Here is a 16616-nt window from a genome sequence, read left to right on the forward strand (position 1 = left end):
CCAAACATGCTGAGTCTCACTTATTCCTCCTCACCATGCAACATTGGAGGAGAATGAAGCTTCTTGGGCCTCACTATGTAATCCTCAAGGTCCTTCTGGGTCTAAATTCTGCCAGTTTGAGAATTTGTGCTTGAGGGCCTGGAATTACTAGCTCGGAGGGCCTGCGAGTCAGCCTTCGGGACTTGCAGGAGGGTGTGCAGATAAAAACTCTCTCTAGGCCTTGGTTTAGTTAGTAACTTTCCGCCTGGATTCTTCTTGATTGTTAATTACCCTGTGACATCATCACAGGCAGATTAAGCTGGCTGATACTGGACGCTTGGGGCCACTAGGCGGTTTAGGCTACAGCTATACAGGCTACATAAAGGCAGTTATCCAGAGCTGGCTGACGGGTTGTGTGAGTTGGGGCCGCATTATCCCATAAATGAGCCGCTCGGTTATTAGCCGCAGTCTCTACACAGACTGGCGCACTAGCTAACAAATCGGATACCAGCATCAATCCCCTGGGGCCAGGGGAAAGCGGGGAGTCAGGTGCTCCGCCCGCCCAGCTGCTCTGCACAATCTGCCCCGCCCCGCCCCTGACTACGCCTCTATCCCCGCCCCCAGCACAAGGCCCCGCCCCTGTATTTCCGCGTTGTTGATTGGCTAGCTAAGCTGCTTGTCCAGCCCCGCCACAATTCAGACCAATGATTGAAAGCTAGAAGGTGGGGCGATCCGACACGGCCTGCCCCCAGGGCGCGCGTTGATTGGGGCGCTCGGGAGGGAGCCGCCTCTGGGGAAGGAGGCTCCCCCACCATCGCCGATATGAGTTTAAGTCGCCTCTACCGCTTGGTGAAGCCTGCTCTGCTCTGCGCAGTCCTTGCGGCCCCGGGCCTTTCCAACAGTATGGTGAGCCTGGGCAGCCCTTCGCGGCCGCCAGAAGGGCAGATTGGGGGTAACCGGGCCCCAACCCCCGCCCCGCGGGTCCGTTAGGGGCGGGCGCGCGAGCCTCTCCCCGTCTGACCCCAGATGCCAGCCGCCTCTAGCCGACCACGGCCTGGCCTGGCTCGGGCCCAGAAACTTCCCAAATCCGGGGCCCGGGGGCGGCTGGGGGTCAGGGAGCGGAAGGGGTGCTATGGGGGAGGGAGCTGGCCGCCCGACGTCAGCAAGCGATTGTTCGCCGGTGCTGAAGCAAGGAGGGGGAGGGGGGTCGGGCGCGGCCCCCAGCCTGGCCACACTGGGGACAGAGCCGGGAGGGCTACGGGTTCAAATCCCTTCAAATCCCTACTCTTCCGCCTGTTCCTTCCGCGTGTGCTCTCGGGCAGGTGCGGCGAGCTAGCCAGGGCCCAAGACCCAGGGGGGTAACCCCGAACACCTGTCAATCTCCCCGGGCCTCAGTCATTGGCCTTGGTTCTCGATGAGGACAAAAGTGCCGTCACTATGTCAGAGTCCAGTCAGTGTGTCCAGGAGAGCCCTTTGAGCTCAGAAGGCACTGGGAAGGCAGGGTCCTGGGTTCGACTCCCGAGCCTCTCCTGAGCTGCCGCCTAGGCCAGTCTCTTAGCCCCTTGTAAGTCGAGGATCGAGGTCCAGACTAGGGAGGATCCCGGACAGGATGAGCCAGGCGGCCTCCGCGGCCCCGATGTCGCCGTTTAGAACAGATTCTCCGTCTTTGGAGATCCCTTTGTCTGGCTTCATAGGCCTTTTCCTCTGAAGGTTTTTAAATCATGGCAGGAAATGCCCAATTTCGGTTAGAACTTATTGAAAATAAAGATGTCTTTTCCCTTCCTCCCTCTCCCCTCCAAACCCTATGTTTATTGTAACTTCCCCTTTGGGCGCCTAAAATTCCCTAGCTGTAGAATGAGGGGGAAGGGGTATTTTCGGCTCTCAATATTGCCACTCTTACCAGTCCCTAATCTGTGACTGTCCTAACTATGACCTTGTGGGGAGGGGGAGGGGGTGTCCTTTTTTCTCCTAGGCTTAGTTTCCCCATCTGAAAAAGCAGGATGGGGAATCTTTCCTCCTGAACTAGTGTGAACAACAAACAGCCCCTCGGCTTCTGCTGGGGGAAGGATGGGGGAGTTGGAATGGGGGTGGCAGGCACCTCAGTGCGATGGAGCAGGTTTTTCTGAAGTCTACAGAAGCCAAGGAATTTTTCTTTCTTTTTTCCTTCTTCTTTCTTTCTTCCCTCCTTCCTTTCCTTTCCTTCCTCCCTCCATCTCTTCCTTCCTTCCTCTTTCCTTCTTTTCCTTCCTCCCTCCTTTCCTCCCTCTTTTCCTCCCATCCTCCCTCTTTCTTTCTTCCTCTTTTTTCTTTCTTTTTCTTTCCTTTCCTTCCTTTTTTCCCTTTCTAACTTCCTCCCTCTCTCTGTTTTAATTTTTTTCTTCCTTTCTCTCTTTTTCCCTTTTTTTTTAAACCAAGGACTGTATCACAGGAGCCAAGTCTGGCCACTGGCATGAATTTTGTGTTTTATGGAGCCCCAAAATGAATGTTGTTGCTGGACTAAGCTTCTCAAGTTGAATTTCTTTTTTCTGCAGTATGAACCACTGAGTCTCCTCTGATTATGTTTATCTAAATATCTCACAGTCCCCTTGTCCAGACTGTCACCAAGTCCTAAACATCCTGACTCCTTTACTCCACTGCCTATCTAGCACAGGCCCTCATCGCCTGGATTGTTCTAAGCCTCCTTAATGGCCTTCCTACCCACATCCTTCCTTTCAGTGCAGGCCATCCATCCCCACTGTCCAATGAACCTGTGACTGCTCTCATCCTTCTCTTCCCTCAGGGCCACTCTTGGGTACTACCTCTTCCAGGGAGCCTTTTCTGACAGACCCCCTCTCGAACTCAAGCCTGCCTTTCCGAATGTCTTCTTGATTCCTCCTATGCCCTAATCAAATTCCAATTTTGTATAACTTCTGGGTACATAGGTCTTCCTTCTCTCTACCCACTAGTTCGACGGCCTCTTGAGATCAGATTGGCTGCCCTTTGATCTCCACATCCTTAGCCTCGATGAGTGGCAAGGATTGCTCCTCTTATTTCCCCGTGTGTGGGTGGATAACAGGCCATAGGGGACTTGTTGTGAAAGCTGTGAGGTAAGGGCTAAGGAGGGAGGCTGCTGAATCATTTGGATCACCAGCCCTCTGTGCTCTGGACTTTGAGTTGGGCAATCTGTGGGACAGAGGCCTCTGTTCCCTCCCTGCCCACGTTAGGCCGGGGGCGGCGATTTCACTGACCTCACTGTCCGGCCTAGCACACTTAGCAAGACTTGTGTATTCTTCCCTGGGTAATGTTATGAGTGTGTCCACTGTTTATCTAGAAATGCTCAGCTCCGCTGGGAGGCCATGGGAAGAGTCCAAAGGACCAGCCTGGCTCGGGCTGGCCCCCCGCCCAGGACACACTCCCCCTCACCTCAGAGCACTGCCCGACTTCAGCATTTATTGGACAAGTGACTCGGGAGGCCTGGCGGAGGAGCCTGGGGACGAAGGCAGCTGACATCAGTTCAGTGTTTATGCCCCTCCGGGCACCTAGTGCCAAGGGTGGGGCTCTTCCCAGGGCAGGTTGAGCGCTTCTTTGGACCCCAGCCCTAGCCTCCCAAGCAGCCCAGGGCTTCAGAGAAGGTGCTGCCTGGCATTGCTGCCGTCTGGCTGGCTGGTGCCAGACCCTGTGCCAAGTGCCGGACAGTCAGAGACGGAAATGCAGGGTCCTGTTCTCTGGGGGCACACGGTCTTGGGAGGAGGCAAGACAGCCAAAGAGCCGAGTTCCTGCTGTGTGCCAAGCCTTGCCCTGCCTTTCTGCTATCAGGAAAGTCTATACAAAGTCCTTTATGTGACCCCAAACAAGGGTTAACCTGCATTTCACATGTTCACCCACAGTTGTATGATGTGTCCCTGTCTAGACTGAGCTCTTTGAGGGCAGGTCCTGCCTTTTGCCTTTCTTTGTAACCCCCAAAGCGGGGGGTGCTTAGTGCACAGTGCCTGGTACACAGTAGGTGTCTAATCAGTGCTTATTGATTGAATGACTGACTTTGAGTCTTTGTAAAATGGGAGGTCAGTGCAGATGAAGGGAGCCTTTGTGGAGCTGGAGGAATTATAAAGCTGCTCTGGCACCTCTGGAACCCCTGGTTCTAAGGGCTCTGTCTGCATCGGGGACAGCCAGTTCTGCAACCTCTCTGAGCCTCAGTTTCCCAGGTCCCTGGGGCTGATTCCTGTGTGTAAAAGGAGGGGCTGTGCTTCTGCTGTCCCGCTTTGTGGGCCAAGTGAAAGTCCTCCTTTGTTACTGGTGAGGAGAGAGCGCTGAAGCGGGAAGGGCTGTGGTGCAGAAAGGCCTGCAGCAGAGCCCAGCTCGGCGCCTTTGGCTCCAGTGCAGTGCTTTCTGCAGAGCCCGTCCCAGCCCCAGAACTCTGTGCCCCTGGAAAGAGCCCCCAGCTGTTGTTGGGGGCCCCGGGGGGCCAGCCAGGGTCACTTATAGTAATGCCTTAAGGTTTCCAGGTTTGCCGGGCCCTCGGGGGATGTGGTAGCAGCTGGGGGAGAGAGCTGGGTTAGAGCCAGCCTGCCCCGGCCCTTGCTCCCAGGGCTCTGCGCAGCGACAGCTACGGCAGAGTTTCCTCGTCCTAGAGTCTCTGGCCCAGCGAAACCCTTCCATGGACCCCATCCTTTTAAGGCTTCAGAGCAGCTGACCTTTGCGGGATTGTCAGGAAATATCAGTGTCAGTGACACATGAGTGGCTCCCATTTACTGATGGGGAAACCGAGGCTAAGAAATTCAGTAATGCCCAAGGGTCACATAGATAGTAAATGGCTGAAGGAAGAAGCTGACCTCCCACCTTCAAGGGCAACTCTCTCTTTTAGGTCATGCTGCCTCTTGACGATGGGCAGAATAAGCTGTTATAACCACAGCGACTTTGTCAAGTTCTCAGTGACAGAAGGGGGACCGAGTGCCCAGGTCCACCCACTGCAGGCAGGCCCCCCGCCTAGGAGGAGCTGCCAGTGGGCTGCCGGGTCCTGCTCGGTTCTCGAGTCTCTAGGACTCCAGACCCCTGATGAGCTTGGCTGTAGGAGGGCCTCTTCTCACCCCTGCTGCTCATTGTTGGATCCGAGGGGAATCAAGAACTGGGTTGGGGGCCTCCCTCCCTCCTTCCCCAGCCAAGAGCCCTGAGTTCCTGCTCTTTGTTCGCCTGTGGGTTGCCATCTCTTGGCTGTCAGGAAAATCTACTCAGTGACCTTGGAGGGCCGAGGGCCCTTTCAAGTCAGCTTTGATGATGGACCTTTTGATCTTTCTCAAAAAATATACACATAACAGCACGATAGTTGTAGGAAGATATATAGAAGAATTGCACACGTTTAACATATATTGGATTACTTGCTAGCTAGGGATGGGGGTGGGGGGAAGGGAGGAAAAAATTTGGAACACAAGGGTCATTGTTGAAAAAAACTTATCCGTGCATATGTTTTGAAAATAAAAAGCTTTAATAAAAAAATATGCATTTAAGTAGAGCAGTGGGTGAGGGGTCTGCCCTGTGAAAGAGCGCTTTATAAGCCATCACATGGTGTGGCGGTGTGCCCAGTCTTTGTGGAACCTGGAGACCTTCCGGGAAGCAGGGAGGCTGCGGCACAGAGAAGGGCATCTGCGGTCAGGGCTGTCAGGGACTGCTGAGACCCGAGTGGCCGCCCCCTCCTTTCAGTTCAGCAGATACTTACCTTTAAGGGCTCTTAAATGCGAGGCATAGAAATGCCACCAGCCTTAAAGAGCCCGCCTTGTGCCAGGGTGGGGGGTGACATGCACCCAGCCCTTACCTGCTTCCTGTATCCCTCTGAAGGGAGAAAGGGAGGCGCTCGGGTGCTGGGGGGGGGGGGCAAGCCCCCTCCTCGGGGCCTCTAATACCTGCCTCCCAGGCTCCACTTCTACCAATCCGGCTCTTTGGGTTTGGGCTTTCACTTGGGGAGGTTTGTTTTTGTTTTTCCCAATTATTTTTGAGCATTTTCTCTCCTTTCCCCCCAAAGAACAAGAAAAACAAAACCTTTATAACAAACGTGCATAGCCTGGCTTTCAAGGTGAGATAGGAGACCTCTTCCCCGCTCCAGGCTCCAGGACCAGGAGAGCCCTGCAAGGATTGTGCCCCTCCTGGCTTCTCAGAGTTTTTTAATGTGTTGTTCAATTTTGCTGAGGTTTTTCCTCTTTCTGTTTTGTCTTAAAAACACTTTTATGCGGATTAGTTCTCAGGGAGGGGGAAGGTTACCAGGGGGAGACCTCAGTTTCAAAAACAAACCTAATGTGTGTAGTCGGGCGGAACAATTTCCTGGGCCGCCGTGGCCGTTCTAGCAAGGTTCCCCCCCCCACCCCCCCACCCCTGGCCGCTCTCTTGGAACCTGGAGACCTTCCGGGAAGCAGGGAGGCTGCGACACAGAGAAGGGCATCTGCGGTCAGGGCTGCCAGAGACTGCTGAGACCCGAGTGGCCGCCCCCTCCTTTCAGTTCAGCAGATACTTACCTTTAAGGGCTCTTAAATGCGAGGCATAGAAATGCCACCAGCCTTAGAGAGCCCGCCTTGTGCCAGGGTAGGGGGTGACATGCACCCAGCCCTTACCTGCTTCCTGTATCCCTCTGAAGGGAGAAAGGGAGGCGCCCGGGTGCTGGGGGGGGGGGCAAGCCCCCTCCTCGGGGCCTCTAATACCTGCCTCCCAGGCTCCACTTCTACCAATCCGGCTCTTTGGGTTTGGGCTTTCACTTGGGGAGGTTTGTTTTTGTTTTTCCCAATTATTTTTGAGCATTTTCTCTCCTTTCCCCCCAAAGAACAAGAAAAACAAAACCTTTATAACAAACGTGCATAGCCTGGCTTTCAAGGTGAGATAGGAGACCTCTTCCCCGCTCCAAGCTCAAGGACCAGGAGAGCCCTGCAAGGATTGTGCCCCTCCTGGCTTCTCAGAGTTTTTTAATGTGTTGTTCAATTTTGCTGAGGTTTTTCCTCTTTCTGTTTTGTCTTAAAAACACTTTTATGTGGATTAGTTCTCAGGGAGGGGGAAGGTTACCAGGGGGAGACCTCAGTTTCAAAAACAAACCTAATGTGTGTAGTCGGGCGGAACAATTTCCTGGGCCGCCTTGGCCGTTCTAGCAAGGTTCCCCCCCCCACCCCCCCACCCCTGGCCGCTCTCTTGGAACCTGGAGACCTTCCGGGAAGCAGGGAGGCTGCGACACAGAGAAGGGCATCTGCGGTCAGGGCTGCCAGAGACTGCTGAGACCCGAGTGGCCGCCCCCTCCTTTCAGTTCAGCAGATACTTACCTTTAAGGGCTCTTAAATGCGAGGCATAGAAATGCCACCAGCCTTAGAGAGCCCGCCTTGTGCCAGGGTAGGGGGTGACATGCACCCAGCCCTTACCTGCTTCCTGTATCCCTCTGAAGGGAGAAAGGGAGGCGCCCGGGTGCTGGGGGGGGGGGCAAGCCCTCCTCGGGGCCTCTAATACCTGCCTCCCAGGCTCCACTTCTACCAATCCGGCTCTTTGGGTTTGGGCTTTCACTTGGGGAGGTTTGTTTTTGTTTTTCCCAATTATTTTTGAGCATTTTCTCTCCTTTCCCCCCAAAGAACAAGAAAAACAAAACCTTTATAACAAACGTGCATAGCCTGGCTTTCAAGGTGAGATAGGAGACCTCTTCCCCGCTCCAAGCTCAAGGACCAGGAGAGCCCTGCAAGGATTGTGCCCCTCCTGGCTTCTCAGAGTTTTTTAATGTGTTGTTCAATTTTGCTGAGGTTTTTCCTCTTTCTGTTTTGTCTTAAAAACACTTTTATGTGGATTAGTTCTCAGGGAGGGGGAAGGTTACCAGGGGGAGACCTCAGTTTCAAAAACAAACCTAATGTGTGTAGTCGGGCGGAACAATTTCCTGGGCCGGCCTTGGCCGTTCTAGCAAGGTTCCGCCCCCCCCACCCCCCCTGCCCAGGGCAGGGGCCCTGGCCAAGGAGGCGGAGACAGGGAGCAGAGGAGGCGGCCCCGGGCCGGCCTCCCACCCTCCCCTTGTCTCATGCTGCCTGGAGCCCAGAGCGCCCCCCAGAGGCCCGGGGTCAGCGCCCCCCCTCTCTTTGTCCCGCAGTGCGCTTCCCGGGACGACTGGAGATGTGCCAGGTCAATGCACGATTTCTGTGCTAAGGACATTGATGGTCGCATGGTGTCCCTGGATAAGTACAGGTGAGGAGGGGGGGAGGCTGAGGAGCGGGGGGCCAAAGGCGTCGGAATTCCGCCCATTAGAAAACCCTAGTCTCCCCTAGGGGGCGGGCCGGAGCCCGGGGCCTGCAGACAAAAAGGAGCAAAGGGGGCGGGAGGAGAAGGTGGGCCTGGCCCCCCCACTGACAGCCCCCCCATCTCTCCTCCAGGGGCTGTGTCTGCATCGTCACCAATGTAGCCTCACAATGAGGTAAGACAGATGTAAACTACACTCAGCTTGTCGACCTGCACGCCAGATATGCTGAGCTTGGTTTACGGATTTTAGCTTTCCCCTGCAACCAGTTTGGGAGGCAGGTAGGTGGGGGGGAGGGGGGGCACAAAGGGGAGCAGGTGTGGACGGCGGGTCCCAGTAACGAGCTTGGGCAGGTCCGAATTAAGGGCGTTTCTTTGTCCTTGGAAGCTCCTTGCTTGTACCTGGGCATCAGAGCCCGCTCCTCCACCTGGACCAATTGTCCCTGTCGCCCTTTACTCCCCAGGAGCCAGGGAGTAATGCGGAAATTCGAGAATTCACTGCTGGCTACAATGTCAAGTTTGATGTATACAGCAAAATATGTGTCAATGGCGATGATGCTCACCCCCTGTGGAAGTGGATGAAAATCCAACCCAGAGGGAAGGGCATCTTGGGCAAGTGAGTGTCTGCTGGGGGTGGGCGGGCAGGAGGGGGGGGCCCAGCTCCCCTAGCCTCAGTGCAGCCGCTGGGGGCTGGGAGGGCACTTGGGTCCAGGTGGTGACTGGGAATGGGCAGTGGGCTGGAAGCTTGGTCAACTCTCACCCTTCTCTTCACCTTCCTTTCCAGCGCAATAAAATGGAACTTCACCAAGGTGAGTCCAGCCTGGTGGCTCTGGGGTTCAGGGCCGCCCCCCGATGTCCCTCCTCCCTCTTTGGGCTCGTGGTCCCCTCTCCCTCTCCACGTCCGTGTGTTCACATGAGCGCCTGTACAGTGCATACGGGTCAGCTTAGCAGCTGCAGCCGCAGTAGGCATGGCAGCGGTGCCCAGTGTGTCGCAGCTTGTTTCTTTCTCATTAAGTCTTAACAGCCATAGGAGGAGGGAGTGTGAGCCATCAGCCAATCAAAGCCTCTATTAAGGGCTTATTGTGCGCAGAAGCATTTGGTAAAAATGAAGGACTATGCAAGGAGCTTGTGCTCTCTCAGGGTGAGCTCTCCGGGCAGTGACTCCCGTTCTGTGCCCAGGAACCTGCGCTTGCATTACAGGGCTCTTCCAAAGACCCTTGAGCAGTGTTGCCGGTGCGGTGTCTTGGATCTAGGTCTTCTGCTTTGCCTCCCAGTGAAAAACTCAGAATCCACCATCTCCATGGTTAGCTGCTAGGCTCCGGAAGTGGGAGAGCTGGGCCCGAGGCGCCGGGCTATAGGAGACCGAGATTCCTCTAATGGCAGATGCCTTCCTTTTGGACTCAGAAGTCCGGGAAGTAGAAGGGACCGTCTCGGCACATGGTGGACAGACTGTGGGCCACGTTAGGATCGGAGGTGTAAAGCTGGAAGGGCTGTGAAGTATGGGGGGGGCAGGTGATGGCTGAGCCCCCCCCCCCCATTCTGGGATGACGGCCAGGGCCAAGGGGTGCAGGGGGAAGGGCAGGGAGCTCAGTGAAAGAGTGGGAAAAGCCGGAGCCGAGACCTGGATCTGCCATTAACCCTGCTAGGAGAGTCACTTCCTCCCTGGCAGAAGGCTGAGCCCCCGTGAGGGCGGGGGCCGGTCCTGACCAGTCCTGGCTCCTGGTTGTGGCCACTCTGGAGCAAATGGCCTGTGGGGATGGACGGGGCAAAAGCCCTTGGTGCCCCGCAGCGCTGGTGGGCGGCCCCTGCCTGAGAGCTCTGCCCTTCTCTTTGCAGTTCCTTATTGACAAAGATGGCTGTGTGGTGAAGCGATACGGTCCTATGGAAGAGCCCCTGGTAGGTGCTTCCTGGGCAGACTGCATTCATTCTTTCCCTCCCTCCTCCCCCCCAGGCCCATTCCGTAGCAGAGCCCAGGGCCAGGGTGGATGGGCAGGGCCCCCCAGGTCCATCTGCTGCCCCCAGGAGCCAAGCCCCCTGCTTACCCCTGACAAAGCTCCAGTCTGGCTTGGGGGGCTGGGGGAGGCCTTTGCTGGCAGGGAATCAGGAGGAGCGCCTGGCTTCCCTTGGACCCTTTTTCTCCCCCTTTGTTCCTCCAGGTGATTGAGAAGGACCTTCCCTGCTACCTCTAATTCCCCTTCCCTTCCTGCACCTGTCTCCCCGTGACCCTCAGTCTTCCACCCGGCATCAATGACGGTCTGCCTTCAAACCAGTTCCCTGGTGAGGTAGACCCGAAAACCCGGCGTGCATCTCAGCCGGAGGAAGACCCTGGGGGACCCATGGGGGCAGCCTGCAGCCTCGAGCCCCTGGCTCATTTAGTGGAATAAAAAGTTAAAAATAACCCTGGCTCGGGTCTCCTCATATGGGGCTTGGTCTGGCCCCCCGCCGAAGGAGCAGGAAAGCCGACTTCTACTTCTGGCTGTGCTGGGGGCGGAGAAGGACCGGCCACCATGTTGCTTGTGTCATCCTCTCAGCACGGAGCTGCTGGGGGGAGGGGCTTTGCTGAAGGTCTGGGGAGGAAGCAGACCTGGGGCTCCTGCGGATACTTCCCCCTTATGTTCTCACCAAGAATGCTGCGGGTTAAGTGACCCAGTAAGTCCACCCCCAGCCGGCCCAGGGGTGCGGGAAGTGTCCTGGAGCTGGACCAGGTGACCCCTGAGGTCCTCTCCAGGCTTCAGTCTTTATGAAGCCTACTGCCCCCAAGGGAGGGAGGAAGGAGACCTCTAAGGCCCCTCTCAGAAGTGGCAGAGGTCTGGGCTCATAGGGAGACCCTTCCCCTCAGCTGGAGAGGGGGCCGGCCTGGGGCTGGGGCTTCAGATGGGTAGGGAGCAGAATTGAGCTTCCAGAGAATCACATGTCAAGGATAATGTCGGGCTCTGGCCCCAAGGGGCTCAGTCTGGGAAAACAAAATTCCAGAGGAAAAGGTATTCTAGTATTAAAAGATCCAAGTTTCCTGAGCCTGGAAGTCCGCCAAGGGGTGACTTTGAGGGAGGTTGTGTCTTGAGGCCCCATCAGTAGGGCTGGTGCTGTGTGTATCCCCCACAGCAGCACTGCCCCGGCTAATGGTGACAGCCCCCGGACTTGGGGGGCAGGATGCTGCTGGTGACCACCGCCTCTCCCCTGCTGGCTTGGGGTCCCCGGGACACAAAGCAGTGGGAGGAGGCCGGGAGTGGGATGAAGGCCAGGTATCACTTGGCAAAGGGAAGAGGTGGATTCTCAGAATCTGCCTACCTGGGCAAGGTAGGAAAACGGCTCTGTTCAGGCTGGGGCTATTCTGTGGCACCTGCCCAGCCAGGGCACTGGTGTGGAGGCTGGGGGAGGGCGGTACTTCAGGAGCCTGAGGGCCACAGGAGACACCGTCTTTCCCCTCCTTTCCTGCCAAACAAGAGCCAGGTCTGAGTAGGAGTCTGGCAAGAAGAGAGCTTGAGGATTGCAGGGCTTTGCACCCGCAGGTCGGATGGACCAGGATGTGGGCAGATGGGCAGTCACCGGAGCCTCCCTCGTAAAGCTGCCAACCTGGGATCAGCAGGGTGGTCGGGGCCCGTGCTCTGCCAGGTCAGTTTTCAGGGACCCAGTCCCAAAGGCACTGCCCGGGGTCCCAGAGCCTCGTGCTGGCCCTGCTGCTGCCTGCTGAGCTTGGGCCAGGGCCTTCGCTCCCTGATGCAGACCGAGGGGTCGGTGCTGGCTTTGGGAGGGAGATGGAGGGGCAGTCCTTGTCTGGAAGTGAAGTGAAGGTCTCCATGGTGCACCTGGCCGTTCCTGGGCACGGCCTGGCAATGTCCCTCCCAAGGGGTGGCCATCAGCTCTCCCGAAAAGCACTCAGCAAATGAGACTTTAAGAGCGTGGCTACCTGGGGAAGGGTTCTAAGCCAAGCCCGGAGAGACTTAGGATTTATGGACAGTATTAGACACGGGAAAGACCTCCAGGCAAGGTAAAAGATGGGACTGGAACCCAGAAAGGGGCCGTGCTTTCTTGGATTCGGGGTGGTGGGCAGGCCGAGGACCCGCTTCATCCAGGACCCGCCCCACTCACTGCCTCCTGCCCGCATCCCGACCATCTGAGGTGGGAACCTCGGTCCCAGAGGGGCCTGAAGCTTCCTCCAGGCATCTTTCCCAGTCTTTGCACGAGACTACAACGTGAGCCCCATCCGGCTCAGGGGAGCTGATCATGAGACATGATTCACTGACACAGCTCCTCGAGATAACCCGCCTTGCACTCCCTAGGGCTGGGAGTTCGCCACTCCCGGGAAGCTAACGCCTTCTCTTGCAGCAATGTCATGCTTGCTCCTTGCAGGACCTTTTCGCCCTAGATTTCTTCACCACTTCCTCTTGTCAGCGTTATTGGGCAGCATCCTGGCCTTCCGCCGGGCGGCCTGTGCCCCGTCTCCTGCTCCCCATCACCGCCTGGGAGGCGTGGCTCCCGGGATCTCCCCCTTTGTCTCAGACTTGCCTCCATCACTCCCCGTCCCCTCCGTGTCCCTCTGCACTCTCCCCCTCCCGCTGCTTTTCCAGCACACCTTAGCCTCTTCCATTCCCGTGACCGACACTTTGTTCTGGCTCGGTCCTCTAGGGTCGTCCCTCCTCCCCGAAGACCTCACACTTCTGCCTCAGCTGCTCTGAACCTCCTCACCCTCTCGGAGGACCCCCCGACAGAAAATGAAGTGATGGTTCCCCCTTGGCCAGACTCCCACCCCAGAAGCCCTAACCTCATCTATCCTCTCTCCCTCTGTCCCAGTCTTTGAGGGAATGGGGGCAATCCCATCCCACCGGGATTCTACAGGATCTCATCCCCGGGAGCATTCTCTCCTCATTCTTTCAGTCTCTTTGCCAACCCCACTGCCCACAACCAGGCCCAGATCTTCCTATCACTGACAAACAGACTCCCGAAAGAGCCCAGACAGCCCTTATCATCCATTGCTCCCATCCACCCACGTGTTCCTGCTCCCTTCCACTGCCAAGCTCCTCGCCGCCCTGCTTCCTCACCATCGCTTCTCCACCCCTTGCAGTCAGACTTGAGACCCCACGCCCTTCTTGGAGACCACGTTTTCCAACACTGGGAATCTCTTCACCTCTAGATCCGATGGTCTTTCCTTAGCCCTCCTCCTCAGGCTCCTTACAGCTTCTCTCCCATGATCACCCCCCCTCCTGCCCACCTTTCTTCTTCCATGGCTGCCATACCACGGCCTTCCTCTAATTCTGACTTCAGACTTCTTTCCTGATTTGTCAGCCATTTTCCATTGCCAAAATATGGGTGTCCCTCAAGGCTCTGCCTCGTGCCCTGCTCTCACTCGTGACGATTTCCTCAACTCTCGTGGGTCCAATTATCATCTCTGTCAATAATTCCAATATCTATACGTCCAGCCCTAATTTCTCTTCTGAGCGCTAACCTGCCTTACCAACTGGTTCCTATGACGTCTCAAAATAAAACAAGCCCCAAACAAACTCATTGTCTTTTCTGCTACAGCCATCTCTCTCTCAAAGTTTCCTTTTATTCAAGGGTATTTCACGACCTTCCTATTCATCCCTGGCAAACATGGAGTCATTTTGACCGTTCTTAGCCTGATAATGAAGATTCTCCATCATCTGCGGGCAATAGACTTTCCCAGCCTTCTCTCCCATTAATCCCTCTTTCACTCTTCCTGTTCCAACACCTCCCCGTTTTGTCCCGTTCTGTGTTCCAGACTTCCCTCTGGGCAGTTGCTCCTTTGCTTAGGTCTGAAGCGCGCTCCTCCCGCCTCTCAGAAAGCCTTCCACGATCCCTTCTCAGCGTCCCGCCCTTGCTCATTACCTCGCATTCATCAGTCTTGCCGTTCCATCTCCCCAGTGGAACGAACGTAAGCTCACCGAGGGCAGCCCTCCCTGAGTTTTTGTCTCTGCAGCTCTCACACCACAGTGTCCTACACCTGATGGTGCTTTTTTGAAATGAGATGAAAAGATCTACTGTCAGTCACTTTTTTTTTTTTTTTTTGCTGAGACAATTGGGGTTAAGTGACTTGCCCAGGGTCACACAACCAGGAAGTGTTAAGTGTCTGAGGTCTGATTTGAACTCATTTCCTCCTGACTTCAGGGCTGGTGCTCTGTCCACTACGCCCCCTAGCTGCCCCTCCTAGTCACTCTTGTTAAGAAATTCTATCTCTGGCTTGGAGTCTTCCCCACTAACCCTTTATCTTCATACTTGGGAACTTCCGTATCCGTGCTGATGTCTCCTTGAACACTTCAGCCTCCCTATGGATCAGTCTCTTAAACAGCAAGGACTCCATTCTACCCCAGCCATCCACAGAAGGGGGTCCCCCTCTCAACTCCCCCTCTCCCCATCTGTGCCATCTCCATGGCTATAAACTCTGAAATTCCCTTCTGGGATCACAATCACTTGCTCTCCTGGTCTCTTAGGCCCCCATTTTTCCCCATTTCTATCTCTTCCTTCCTCCCTCCCTGTTCTCCTACTCTTTTCATTTCTCTTCTGACCTCATTGTGTTTTCACCACCTTGGACATGTTCAGCTGTCAAAGACCAATTCAGCTGCACATTGTGCTGCCCCCTTCATTCCCTCGTCCCTCCCCCATTTCCTTTGGCCGTTCCACCTGTCGACTCTCAACCCTAGATCCCTTGGCCTTTGCGCCACCAGCTCCAGGACTGTTCGAAACCATCTGGCTCAATCAATCCACTATAGACCGATGTGCCCGAATCTCACCGAATGTTCTCTGCTACAGACTATTTTCATGCACTGGCTGATTTTCCCACGCACTCCCTGCAGTATTTGTTCCAACTCTGCTGCAAGAATCCTTTGCCTTAATTGTGTTGTATTCGTTCTCTGCTACCTCTGACTTCCCGCATCTATACTTATCTTAAAAACCCAGTTGCTTGGTGAGATCCTTGGGTGTCCATCTACCTGGTTCTCTTTTGTTGGAATCCTTACTAACTGCTAAGTAATTAGAGTTGATCTAATCTTACAAGAAGTTGTTTTGGCCAGAACCTGAAACAAGGTACTAAGTAGAACTAATCAAGACAAGGCTTGTGTTCCCACCTTTACTCAAAGTCCACACCTTAAAGCTCTTTGGGCCAGAGAGCACTATGGGAGAAAACCCATAATCCCATTCTCTCAGAAGGTTCACATGTAAGGCGAGACAGCCATTCCAGAATACACTTTTTTCCTCTTGGCTGGCTGATCGCGCTAGACTCGAGAGGAACGACTCTGCTGCAGAGAACACTTTTGACGGACTTCAGTGGAGCTACGCCAGAAGCCCTCTCTCCGCGGCAAATTACAATTGGTCGAGGATTTGACGTCACATACCAGCTGCTTTCGAAAATTTGTCCATTGATGATTTCTCGAAACCACTGTGGCACAGCATCTTATGATTTCTTCTAAAGGAGCATTTTTGTCTAGCCCCCATATAATTCTCTTGCAAATCTCATTGGCATTTTCCTTAGCCAAATGTCTAGTCATTATTTCTGTTGCTGCATTGTCTCCAATGGTTCTTATTACAGCTGTTTGTAAACGTCCCACAAAATCTGTAAAAGGTTCATTGGGACCTTGCTCTATTTTTGTGAAAACATTATTTCCATCTTTCTGTCCAGGGAGAGAATTCCAAGCTTTTATTGCAGCCTTAGAAATTTGCTCATACACTGTTATGGGATAATAAATCTGTTCTGAACTCTCTGCATACTGACCTTCACCAGCTAATTGGTCAAAAGCAACTTGTACGATAGCTCCTGTTTGCCTATTGCGTTGGGCTTGAATCCTACATAATTCATGAAACTCCGAAAGCCACAATAAATTTTGTCCCGGTTCTAGACAAGTTTTCGTTATGGATTTCCAGTCATTCGGGGTTAGGATTTCATAAGACAAATTATCTAGTAACATCTTCACATAAGATGATGTAGCCCCATAAAGAGTGCAACCCTTTTTCAAATCTTTAATTTTTCCCAAATTAAAAGCAGTGTATTTTCTCTCTTTTTGACCTGAGGAGTTGAGCTCTTCAATCACAGGATATGCATTTATAAAATCAGATATATCTTCTTCATTTTTTGCTTTAATTAATGCTTTTTCTAATCTTGTTAAATTCTGCTTTACAGGAGAAACTGACTGTGTTTCTGTCTCTCTCCCTCCCCCTTGTTCCACCCATGAAGGGTTAATTGCGGGGGGAGGGTCATGAGATGTGGAATCACCTAATTCCTCCTGCTGTGAAGTATCATACTCAGAATTGTAATTAACTCCATTCTCATCTGATTCGTCCTCCTTTTCACCTAGTAAAGTTGGCATTTCTTCCTCCTGTACTTTCCTTTTCATCATTCTATCACTTAAATAACTTCTTATAGCCAATTGTATTACATTATATGTATTAATTATTGAGTTAGGCCCATTTTTGTC

The 16616-nt window shown here is 54.3% G+C and overlaps 1 protein-coding gene across 1 annotated transcript; it reads left to right on the forward strand.

Moving 5' to 3' along the window:
- Positions 1-738: 738 nt before the first annotated feature.
- GPX4 (glutathione peroxidase 4) lies at positions 739-10591 on the forward strand. The gene is made up of 7 exons (XM_051972155.1): positions 739-885; positions 8051-8145; positions 8331-8475; positions 8658-8809; positions 8978-9002; positions 10030-10089; positions 10350-10591. The coding sequence occupies exons 1-7, from the start codon at positions 802-804 to the stop codon at positions 10380-10382; spliced, it is 594 nt and encodes a 197-aa protein (XP_051828115.1). The 5' UTR covers positions 739-801; the 3' UTR covers positions 10383-10591.
- The last annotated feature ends 6025 nt before the right edge of the window (positions 10592-16616 follow it).

Source organism: Antechinus flavipes, chromosome 1 (assembly GCF_016432865.1).
Source record: "Antechinus flavipes isolate AdamAnt ecotype Samford, QLD, Australia chromosome 1, AdamAnt_v2, whole genome shotgun sequence".
Lineage (NCBI taxonomy): Eukaryota > Metazoa > Chordata > Mammalia > Dasyuromorphia > Dasyuridae > Antechinus > Antechinus flavipes.